The sequence below is a fragment of the Ylistrum balloti genome, unplaced genomic scaffold (genome assembly GCF_031769215.1).
Source record: "Ylistrum balloti isolate Yb309-2 unplaced genomic scaffold, AGI_CSIRO_Ybal_v1 Utg371244, whole genome shotgun sequence".
Lineage (NCBI taxonomy): Eukaryota > Metazoa > Mollusca > Bivalvia > Pectinida > Pectinidae > Ylistrum > Ylistrum balloti.
Genome location: NW_026782673.1, coordinates 1 through 13,146, shown reverse-complemented (window position 1 = coordinate 13,146; position 13,146 = coordinate 1). Strand labels below are relative to the sequence as shown.

The following is a 13,146-nucleotide window of genomic DNA, read 5'->3' as shown; positions in this document are numbered from 1 at the left end:
CAATCGTTCAAGTTTGACGTGCCATTGTAATGAAAGAAAGCAATTTCTGTCGCAAGAGGGAACATATGTATTCACTCCTGAGAAATCCTACTTCTGTATTGTAGCCAGTCATATACTTTCAAAATCATTCTTTTGTTTATTGCTTAATTGATACCAGCAAATAATAAATTATTCATATATATGCTTTACTGAATTAAATGTTATTCCTTTGTAGGATGAATGCGTACGCACTGTAAAAGTGGGAGGACAAGAGACATCCATACACACTATTAGAATTGAAAATGATGGCACTGAAGTAAACCTGTCTCTGTGGAGGGATATGGCGCATATTCCAATTGGAGTTGGCCAATATATTGAAGGAACTGAATGTGTTACAGGAGAGTGGCAAGGCCAGCCACAGCTAAACACAACAAGAAACAGTACTTTAACAGTAAGTATTTGTTATAAAATTTAACAGATAATATTTTTTACTCCAACACAGATAGAGATCAGAAACAGTAGATGGGAAAACTCATTTCTCTTAAATGCTTGTATTTTTATGACCACAAGATTGAAGATTGGGGGGCATACTGTTTTTGTCTGATTGTCAATGTCGGTTTGTCTGCGTCAGGGATTCCATCATAGAACTGTAGTTTTAATCAGCAGAATCAAACTCAATTTAGTAAACTGCTTGATATCAAGAAGATCTCGTATGTGTTGGATATTAATCAAAATGCATTGACATTTTGATGGGTTATATAATTAACAGATTTTAAATGATAAAAATAACCAATTTTTAAATTTCCATTAAATATTTGAAGTTTTAATCATTGGATTTAAACTAAATTTGTTTTACTGCTTTATTTTAAGAAGATCTTCGATGGCTAAGGTATAGGTAAAAAATCTGACAGCAATTGCAGGAGTTATAACACTCTTTTAAATTCTAAGAATTGTCAATTTCTTTGTTTCTGTCAAATGACTAGCTTCATAAGGAATGGTTATCCTTCGAGGGCATTGTGTTTCACAAATAACCTTATTTTATCTTTATTTTTGTCTCCACACAACATTTGAATTTATTGCTTAATTTCAATTTTTCTTGTGAATGTCATGACATGAAACATGTAGCTTTTTCTTCAAATACACATCACCATTGAAAATGGATTTTTAAACTCAAAGGTCAAGGTTGCATTGTCTATATAACATGAATTTAAAGCTTTAGAATTCAGGACAAAAAACACTTCATATACCGTCGGTGATAAAACCTAGTACATCTGATAAATTGCTTAACTGTTATGTGAAAATGATGGCCAATGGATTTGTTCAAGCCAAATTCAAGGTCTCATATCAAAAAGTAAAGCTCATAAATTTAGTGTCAAGGCAATTATTTATTGATATTAATGTTAAGTGATTGTTTGATAATACCATTTCAATATCAATATTTTCTCTGTCAATATGATTACACAGAATTGTATATTTCTTGCACATAATCATAGCAATAATGAAATATAGTTATTTATTTCCCTTACTCTATTTTAGCAGGTGGATGTCCTCGAAGAAATGAAATCTGGAATGGTAGAAGGTATCTCTATTGATTCTTCCGAATTGGAATTGGCCATTGAGACCAACAATGGATTCGAGGACCTTACCGTGCAGAAAGATGTCCTTCTTTCCGGCCTCCAACTAGATGCTCAAGATAATGAATCACTTGAGGAGGTGCTTACAAACATGTTGCCTTTTAAGGTCAAAATACTGTCAAAAGGTGGCAATATATCTACCATTACCAAAGAAGATTCGACAAATCGAGGAAACTAAAAAAATCAGCTTAAAGTGTACATAGAAAGGTTTACTTTTTTTTTCTGAGTTTAGCGTATAAAATATATATATATAAAAAAACCTTTTTTTAGAAAATAACTGCATACTGAGTTTGTAGTTTACAAATGTATACGAAAGATCACTGTATACTGAGTTTGTAGTGTACACAGAATGTTTACTAATGTTTTGTTTTCTGAGTGCAGTGTATACATTACCTAAAAAAACTTTTTTTAGAAAATATGACTGTATACTGAGTTAGTAGTATACAACCTACAATACACACCGGTAGACAGCTTAATTAATTATTGTTTACTTAGTTTAGAGTATTATGTAAAATATACTTTCTAGCAAGATTTACTGTTTTACCAAGTTTGTAGATAACAATTCACATGCGTAGAAAGGATCGATATATACAGTATTGTGCCAAAATTCATGCAATATTTTCATAGACATATACATATTTTCATGACAATCCATAAAACTTCATGCAAATTTAACCTATATTTAGTATACGTTTTACTTGTACATTTGAGTATTAAAAGTTTACGATGTACTCGCTTCATAAAACTAGAATAAAACACATTATAAGCAAGCGGGTTTAGCTTTCCTTTGAGAACGAACAAAAAGTTGGAAGCAGTCGAGATCAATGACAATTAATAAGGCTGCATTAGTGATTTCATGTTACATTCATATGCAATGGTTGAGCTGAACATTTGTGCATGGCAGTTCTGTTATTGTGGCACTTGATGCAAAGTCATAGGAATGGTATGTAATGATGACAGTTTATTCTTGATTTTACAGTTAAGCCTATGGTTGGAAACACAGTTTCATCTATGGCTTGTTTTTCTAAATTAGATAAATTTTTGATCTATTAGTATAAGAAGCCATGTATAATTTTGAAAACTTTTAACATTACCGTAATTTAAACTTGGGCATGTATTTTATGTATTTATTTATTTATCTTAAAAGTTATACCTACAACAATTTTGTGTATGCAATCTTAAAGATATTGACATTACAGGATTACATTGCTGATCAAAGCATGGAAAAAATACCATATCTAAAAACTCAATGAAACAAAATATAAGCATCTCTATCATGTTTTTATTGTTATTATTATTAATAATAATAGTTTTCCATGATGTCTGTCCACATGGAATCTGTAAGCACTCTTGTGCATTCTTATACCACCAACAGGGTGGGTAAACTGGAATCATGTCTATCCGTCCATTCATCCATCTGTTTGTCTGTCTGTAGACACATCTTGTGTAGACAACTCCTCCTAAACTGGTGAACCAATTTCAGTGAAACTTAAAGTAATATTCGGGACGATGTGTAGATGTGCATGCATTATTTTCCCTCGAAATATTGATTGCCATGGCAACTGGTCAATATAGACAGGTTTTGCATGTCTGTCAACTTCTAAACCTGTGGACCAAGTTCAACAAAACTTCCCAGGAACTTCTCAGGGAACATGTGCACATGCCGCTGTGTTTCCGAGGATGTTTCTGTGCAAAAGGTCATCATGTAGAGATAACTAAGGCTGTGGGTGTTGGGGGGTAGTAGTTTTCATTTGAATTCCAGTTTCAGTTATCCCTGGGCAATGTGGAGAAGATATAGTAATGATTTTGAAGATTGAATGTAGAAGTCACAGTACTTGCATAAGTCCTATATGGTTACCTTGTAAACGCATTGAGACTAAGACAGATAGTATACCTTAATCAAATTTGGAATATGTATCCCTTATGAGGAGAAGTTGGTACCTTCAGAAATTCAGGGTCAGAGGTCAAAGATCAAGGTTACAGTCAAAAAATGGATAGTTGCATGGGGGTGTTTTCCTTTGCATTACCCTCGTTTTTCTATCAAATTTCACAACCTAAAAGATATTCACATCTTGTAAATTTCAAGGTTCAAGGTCACTGTAATGATGATAAGAAATGATAATACAAGAGGAATAAAATATCTTGCGACAAGTTTTAGAGAACTAAGAATATATAAACATGTCAACAGAATCGTAGAACCAGCAAAACAAGTGTAAAATTTAAACAGAGACAATATCTACTTGAAGATTCCCTAAAAAAATACAAAGAGAATAAGACCAGGTGTTCCGGAAGAATAGGCATCTTCTATTTTAAGTTATGGTGACAAATCAAGGTTGTTTTAGAAAATTGGCACTCTTATGCAGTCATTTACAAACAATCTGGAAAATGAAGCTGCCCAATATTTGTATGTAGCATGTTATTTGCATAATAGTCTAACTAATGGTCTTAAACCAATAAGATACACGGTCTTTAAAGTGATAATATGGTGTCCAAGATCAACATTCCCTACAATGTATCCAAAGAAATGGACAACTTCCCTATCATTGCATCTTGGAGCCTACTCAGGACATGTATTACATAAGTAATACTACTATGCTTGTTATTTCTGATATTTGCTGGTCATTTCTTATGGACTGCAATGTTTTACTGCTTGCATATAGTTGGTTTCAGTATATAGCAAGCTAATGGTCTTAGCATACCAGTACTTTCAGTACTTTGATTTCATACATGTACAGTTGAGTTAGCATAAGGGTATACAGTATTGCAATAGGCTAATTATGGTTCTTTCTATCTGTTGTAATTAAGATTGTTTCCTTTTTGTTCCAAATAAAATATAGTACATATCTATCATTTCTAACATTCATTATTGATGTGCTACTGGTAAACATCTGTGGTGTCTGAATTATTTTGTGTATAAAACCAGAGACGTATATGTGTTATATACGTCTCTGATAAAACTGACATCTATAAATAAATAATAATCTTTATTTAACGTCATGTAGATCAACAAACAACATAAGCTCTGTAGAGCTTTTATTACAATGCCGCTAAGGGAAGAAATTTTATTTTATCTTATATATGTAGAAGTGTATGTATTATCAGTTCGTATTTCATCAAAGGGCCTGTTTCCAGTAATGTTAATTCTCCATAGGAGCCTGCCCCCGTATAATTTCTTATCTAGCTCAACTACTGTTTTTTTCTTTTCCGAAAAATAATTTTACACCTTTCCAACACCCAGATTTCATAATTTCAGTGAAAATGTATTTGTATAAAGTTGTCAATTTCAGCATCAAAGACATAAGTTCGTAAATAAAAGAAGGTTATCTCAAAATTGTAATTCGCAACATAGTATAAATTTCTTTTGATAAATATTTCCAAAACATCGTGTTTATTCATAAAACATAAAAAAAATATATTCTTGGATGAAAATGCACTTGCAGAGACACAATTATGAAGAAAAATGCCATAAATTTGCAATTTTCTCCCGTTATATAGTTTTGGATGCAAATTTCTATCAGAAAATCGGATAGAGCTTTACTTGTTTCATATGTGTACCAAAAATCAGCTAATTCCATGTGGTGGAACGTTCTCATATCGCCGCCTGAATGTGGTTGTAAATTGAAAGAAAAGGGGAAATTAGTAACAACCTTGTCTGAAACCCTATTATATAGCTTATTATATACAAACTTTTATATTGAATATCAGAGCGGATATTTTCATGACAGTTTTATGATGTGTAAAAAAAAAATAAATAAAGTACTGTTTCCCCGTCTCGATCTTGATTACTTGAGAACCATTACGTGTGGAACGTATCAGATATCTCTGGCTCCTGGTTACATCGCCGAACATTTAAGTGATGATGGCGACTATGAGGTGTGGCTTTACCAGCACTCCCCAGACCTTCTCCGATGTCAAATACATTCTCGACACAAAAGCCAAACGAAATATAACGTTAGGATGCGATTCACCGTTTCACCCGATGTTGAGGCCCCAATAAAGGACTACTACTGCCAGTGCCCAGTTGGAGAGAGAATGATGGGAATGTGTGCGCACATCTCCAGTATCTTGTACTACCTTGGGTATTACAGGACGCTGGAAAACCCTCAACCATTACAACCACAGGTAAAGAAATTCCGACAAAACTTGAAATAGTTTTCCATGCGGCAACAGAGTGCATATGTCGAAAGTATGTTTGGGGCTCGATATGAAAGATCCCCGTTACCATGTGACTAACCAAACTTATAAATATAGGTATTATACAATCGCTGGTAGCTATGAACAATCCCGTAAATGCGAAAACCAACCAAAATCATAAGGAACACGTTTTGTTTGTTGTTCTGTCTATTTGTCAGCCAATGTCTTCAACCACGGGGACTTGCGAAGTAGCCATCTTGGATATTTTTAAGAAAAAGTGTTTCTCTCACTTTTTTTCATATCTGTGTACATATTCTCAACATACCGAGCAAATACTCTCATTTTTTTTTTAATTAACTAAAGAAAGTCGAAAATCGGCAATTCAACCATAGGCTAATTCAACCCAACATTTGAAAATGTTCCACCACTTACATTTTGATGAGTTTTCCTCTCATCAATAGCATATTACGTACTATTTAATAGGATAAAAATTGGTTTGCATCCAACGCCCATAAAAGGGTGTATTCTCTAAAAAACACAGTTTTTGTGTCAAAAATGTTATCATCGAAAATGGCATTTTTGAGATTGTTTCTTCCATAAAACAGCCAAATGGTGCGATGGAAACATGATTTTTTGTCACAATCATGCCATGAATGTATTCTTTACGATGCCTATCATTTGATTAGATTTTCATTAATATTTTACATAACATGCACATTTTATCAACATTTAGACAGCTTCTGAAAGGTACAACTTTGAGGAGCCATAAAAAACAAACCAAGTGACCTAAATCTTTATACTTTATAGATTTGTGACCACAACGGCATCGGCAATGCACCACCAACAGGAAATTTGAATCAGAGAAGGGGCCGTTTTGGAAACCGGCCCTTTTATTGTTTAATAAAATGTGTGTAATTTGATTTGACAACAGGCATAGATTGTATAAGTCATCTCCTAGCAGTGCGGTGAAAAATTCTTTGACACAACACACAGTCTAGACAACGTAGAGCATGAACTGATAATTGTAACATTCACACACCCTGGAATGCACACATGTATAATATATTCCATCATCAATATTCAGAGAGACAACTATGTCAGGAGTTGAAGAGCTATCAGCAGAGGAACCATCTTTTGATGAAGGCAAACGAAAGAGAAAGCAGGCCTTGTCTGGATCATTTGTGAATCCAATTGAGTGAGTTATATCATATTTTGTAACTCAGTTAATATTTTGCTCTTACAAACAACTTGAGAGTGAAAATTTTATTTATAATGCCCATAATTCTGTTAGTTCAGTTGCAGTAAGTAAATATTCATCTGTTAGATAATTTGAATAGTTATGTAGTACTCATATTTAGATACATGTATGAACATAGATAATCAGAAATTGTTCACAAGTATATTAATGGAAGTTGTAATATTTTATTTTGTCATTCAGTTTGACACTTGAGATATCGGAGGTTGAAGAAGAAGGTCATGACGACCTACAAAATGATCCCGATTATAAGCCAGAATTCAACTTCTCTATTATGTAAGTTACATATTGCTGTTTATCATACTTACTATGAGCTTCATTCACAAAATACTTGAGCCTTCATAAGTTGTACATCTGTACCATAATTACACCATTAGTCCTAATGGTTAGTATTATTGATTTAAAAAAAATATCTCTATAAGGCCTCCCATCTGTTACAACCACCTTCCCTTAAACCTTCAAGTGACAACTTCATATAGAGAACAATGAAGTATATTTTCCTATCTTGTTACAGTGGCAAGTATATTTAATATCATACATTAATACATGATTACTTGTAAGTACAGTTATACAACCTACTTATTTATTTTTATTACAATTATTTTGTCCTGATGTTTTGTCTTAATAATTCCACTTTAATGTTTTTGCAACAACATAAAGGCCAGAAGGAATGACTGATGATGTGGAAGAGCTAGCATTTGAAGAAGCTGAGTTTGGTCAGGAGATGGAAAAGGATGAAGAAGATGTCATGACAGGGATTGAAGTGGTGGAGGAAGATGTTGGTCCTGGAGTCAAGAGAGTAAAGAGTCCAGAGGATATAGATAGACTTGTAAGAGATGATGTTTGTTTCGTGTATGTAAGCCAGCTTCTTGCATTAGCATATACTGCAAAGGAGCAGTGCTCAGTTTGCAGGATGACCCTGGCAATTGAGGTTGAGTTCCTGGGATCAGCTATTTATTTGAAATGGGTAAGTCAACATGGGAGTATACACATACTATTCAATGTAGGTTTTGTCAGTAACTAGTGCTTGTCTGTCCCATTTTGGTATCTTTGTAGAAGTAAGTTCTTTTGCAAGTTATTTCTAAACTTTTACACAAATTTAATTATTGTGTTAAAGGAGGGAGGTGATTATATATATGATTGTTCACAAGTTCCTGTTGTAATATTTGCTGTAAATTTCATTGATTCATGCTGAATAGGTACATACAGTAATAAGAAAATGGTGGTATATTCAAGAAAATAATATTTGCACTATCTTTTGTACTACTGTAGCTTGGTTAAATGATAATTTATTAAACTCGGTTTTGTTTAATTATAGATTTGTGCTGACAAACACATTGAACACATTTGATGTTCACAGCATATTTTGAATAGACGATTACATAGTGGGGACTTTCTGATATCTGCTATGTGTGTGACATCCGGAAATAATTTTGGAAAGCTTGCCCTTTGGGCTAAGATGCTAAATCTTCATTTCCCAAGTGCAGCTGTATTCCACAGGATACAGAACTTTTACATTGGACCTACTGTGGATTTGTTTTGGAAAGAACACCAAACAGAACTGATTGAAAGTTTTGCAGGAAAAGACATAGTGCTGACAATTTACATGTACTTTATATAAAAAATGAAATTTAAGTGGAACATTTTTATGTCCTCCTCAGTTCAATTAAATATAGAACAGACATAATTTGTTTTCAAAACATGGCTGTGAAAGCCAATTAGGGTCTTATGTTGTGATTATTTAATGTGCTTCTATGACATTTACCTCTATAATCTATCATGTTTTGTGGAACATTTATAGTATGTTCCCTATCCAATCAATATAATATGCCACTTCTGCATGTATTCATTATATACTTCTGTAGCAAACAATGTCTAGCTGACATTGGCCTCACATAGGTCATTTGCATTCTTTTTATAATGCATAAACTGATAAATTTTATTCAAACTTTGATTGATCTGTCTACGTAATTCTAGGAGATGGAAGAATGGATAGTCCAGGGCATAGTGCTCAGTACTGTAGCTATTCCCTCATGGAAATGGAAACCAAAAAGGTGCTGAGTTTAGTAACAATGGACAAACGTGTTGTTGACCGCAAATCAACAACAATTGAAAAGGAAGCCTTTCGAAGGAGCATTGAGGAGTTAAAAGCTAAAGGTTTAGGTGTGAAAGAGGTGGTGACAGATGCACATATGGGAATTGGATATTTGATGAGTAAGTATCATATATAACTATCCAACTGAACATTCCAGTGTATAGTAACAGAAGAGGAACATATACCATCAGTCTGAGGACCGGGGTACATGTGAACATTTGGTACTCTGGAAGGTGGACAGTTGATGTATGGTTAACAGAGGCTTTGCCGAGTGCTAACCAGCCAAATTCTTACACAAGGGTTGAGAGACCCTGTCCACTTAACAGACCAATGTTTGATTCTTTTTTCTCCCTTACTTAAATGTACAGAAATAACAAAAGAAATTGAAAGTTGCTGTGCACTGTATACATGGCTTCACCATCAAATGATCATCAAAATGTATTATGTCAGCAATCAGTGACCTGGTTACGCTACATGAAATGGTGACGACATAGCTCGTGTGAGCTGTATTTCCCGAGGAAAAGACAGATTTATCATTTCATGTGTAAACATTGTCTTTCCCGAGAAAGTATGGAAGAAAGTAACTGTATATTAGGTCAAGTTAAATCGGCAATTTAAATTTTCGAAAAATCTTTTCAATAAAATATTGGTGTTTCTGTATCATGCTACCTTTTCCTTGTTTATTTCCACATTCTATATGTTGATTTTCAGGGACATCTTATACTGAGATCAAACACAGTCATGACATTTGGCACGTAGCCAAAAACTTGGGCAAAAGGATAACAAAGGTAAACACTGATAGAGAAAATGTAGGATTCTGATCAAAGGATATGATACTCTGATATAACAGATAATGGCACCATTTTATGAGTATCTTGTATTTAATCATTTTCATGATGAATAGTTTTGACATATACAGTGTTTTTTATTTTAATTTATCACATATATGTGAGGGTGTGTGTGTTTTGGGGGTGGGGTGGGGTGTTTTCATGATACATATGTATAGACAGGAGGATATGAAAGAGTTGAAGTCAACTTGATCATTTTTTTTTAGGCTGGACAGAAAAAAGGATGCAAAGATTTACTGAGATGGGCCAAACATATTGTCAATCATTTTTGGTATGCTTGTAGAGAAGCCACAGGTTACATGAGGTTCATCGTAAGTATAATGAGTTCTAGTGTGTGATTTGCATTTAGATGATTGAATATAGTAACTTATCTTATTACAGAAATTAAGTGAATTAATAAGCAAGGAACAAATGTTTTCAGAATATTTGGGGACAAGTGCGCCACCATGCTTGCAATGAACATGAGTGGATCCTTTCAGAAGGTGAAGGGCCTGCGGAGTGCTCACATGGAGACCTAGAGAAAGATGCAAACAGACCAGACTGGCTTCCAAAGGAGTCTCTCGCAGCTAAAGCTATTAATGAAATAGTGTTAGACAAAAGACTGAGAAACAGTTATGGATACATTGAAAACTTCAGGTACGAAAGATTCAACCAGTCTTAACTCTAGCCCACTTGAACTAAACAAGGGGGCTGGTACAAGTTTGAAATAAGCCTGTTTCAGGTATGGAAAATATCCGAGGGAGTAATCAATTTAATGTTTGATTGAGTACCATTCAAAAATTGCACAGGTTTGTAGCAAATGTTAACCTTACAAGTAGCATTGGCATGCCTTACATTTAATGGTTGGTGCTTGTTATTTGAAGTGTTATATATTTCTTATCAAAACCAGAATGTCAGTATGCATTTGTTATTTCTAGAGGAATTTATGCTTTGATTTATTTGAAAAATTGTGGTAGATTAGTGGAATGATTCTGATCTTCAGAACAGACGGACTGAATAATAAAGGTTTTAGCTCACATCATAATATGGTTATAGAAGTTACGAAGTTACAATTTTATATACAATAAGACACTGTCTAGTTAACTGTGGAAGCCTTGATAATTCATGACCATACTAAAAGTGTATACAAGATCCTGTTTTCATATTTATCTACAGAATGACAGCAGAGATTGAAGTATTCAACAATCTTATTTTGATGTATTGTGCAAAGCGTTTTGAATATAGTCCTCCAGCATACAGAACAAGAAACCAGCTGGCTGCCTTGGACAATAATTGTCATATAGATAGGCCATTACTGATGAAGCCTTGGACAATAATTGTCATATAGATAGGCCATTACTGATGAAGCCTTGGACAATAATTGTCATATAGATGGGCCATTACTGATGAAGCCTTAGATAGGCCATTACTGATGAAGCCTTGGAAAAATTGTATATAGCCATTACTGATGAAGCCTTCCAATAATTATATACCATTACTGGAAGCCTTGGACAATAATTGTCATGTAATTATTAAGCCTTGGTCAATAATTGTCATATAGATATTACTGAGAAGCCTTGGACAAGAGCCATTACTGATGAACAAGAAAGGAGAAGTTGTGTAAGTCTTTATCTCTTCATTTTCCAATTTATATACTGTTTTTAGGGTCCAGTATCAGTACAAGAGCCCTGTATGATCAGTTTTCTTGTCTATCAGATCATTTTCTAGTTAAATTTTTATATACATAAAAAAATAATAAGTTATCATTAAAAGTTTAGGGCACAAGGTCATGACCATTTGATCGAAAGATCAATTGAAAATTTTGTCTCTATATCAAATATTCAGATTGAGGAGGTCCATTTCATATTTTGTACCTTTTTAACTGACTGTCAACCTTAGCTATATGAGCTGTTGAATTATTGATAATTAGAGATATTGTAGAGTCAACATCAGGTCATTGTTCTCAAACTTTTATTAGGACTTATGTGACACACCCAGTTATAAACAACATTTTTTTATAGGTATCACAGAACTTTCAATAAGAAAAGTGGAAGGTGGTCTGTATACCCATGCAAGGTAAACAAAAACTATCAGCACGTGAGGGACCTTCTGAGAAGGATGCTTTCTGCACGCTTAGAAGACAAGATGGGAATGCACCGTCCAAAGGCTATGGCAGCAGATGACCCTCGAAGATTGTCTGCACATCTTGCTCCAGTAAGTCCAAAGGCAACAAAGGAGCTTGTGTCTCAACAAATGACACGGAAAAAAGAGACTGAAAAGTGAAAATTATCTTTCTGAAATTTTGTGTTATTGATCAGTGTAACAAGGACTTGTGCCCCGCGAAGTAATCTTTACAAAATACCTGGTGATGGCCCTTCACAATCATTTTTGGTATGTGTATGTGTAGGATCAGTTGTATAATGTTGGTTTTGTATTTGTGGTGATTGCAGCATAATGTGGGAATGTTTATGTGTGGGGTAAAGCCTCATGTTGTATGATGTTGGAGTGTGTGCGTGTTCTGGGGCATGTATTATAATTTTGGGAGTGTGTGTGTGTGTAGAGCCTGTCAGTTACTATGTGTAATGCACGTTTGATACTGTATCTTATGAAAATTAACGGTGTACGAAAGTAAGTGATCATAAATGGTCTCTTGAAATATGTACAATATTGGGGTTGTGAATGAAAATAAAGTATGCTTTACCAAATTGTATATGCCTGGAGATGATTAATAAATTTTGCAAGTTACCCTTTCCAGTTTGAAATATTTCTTTGAATCACTCTTACCAGGATATTGTGTTTTGGCTTGGAAACTGTACCATGGAAACTTCTACAATGATTGTTTGGTCATTATATGCAGTTCTCTATAAGTTGACATATTCTGGTCTAGAGCAGAGCTAGAAAGCTAAAAAAATCATCAGATATATTTCTCTTGAAGAAACACTATAAAATCACTGAAGCATTTGAATTTTATGTTACAATAATCGTATAATGGCACCACAAGTATTTTTTACTTTTGACTGTTATACCATGCTAGTAACATGAAATCGACAGGGAAGTCTGCTGTTACATCAAAACACTACCAGTACTTATTCACTATATGCATGTCACAGTCCATAGAGCCATTTTGATTTGGAGCATGACAGATGCTGGGGCTAGAGGTCAAAGTAACGTCCTCATCCTCTTGAGTCGACAAGTTTGAGACTCGTTGGGCAGGTGCCATGT

The 13,146-nt window shown here is 34.1% G+C and overlaps 1 protein-coding gene across 1 annotated transcript; it reads left to right on the top strand.

Annotated features, from left to right (window-relative positions):
• The first annotated feature begins 9,035 nt into the window (after positions 1-9,035).
• On the top strand, positions 9,036-11,279 carry LOC132561627 (uncharacterized). Its single transcript, XM_060226328.1, has 5 exons — positions 9,036-9,216; positions 9,809-9,885; positions 10,152-10,256; positions 10,367-10,581; positions 11,101-11,279. The coding sequence occupies exons 1-5, from the start codon at positions 9,036-9,038 to the stop codon at positions 11,270-11,272; spliced, it is 750 nt and encodes a 249-aa protein (XP_060082311.1). The 3' UTR covers positions 11,273-11,279.
• The last annotated feature ends 1,867 nt before the right edge of the window (positions 11,280-13,146 follow it).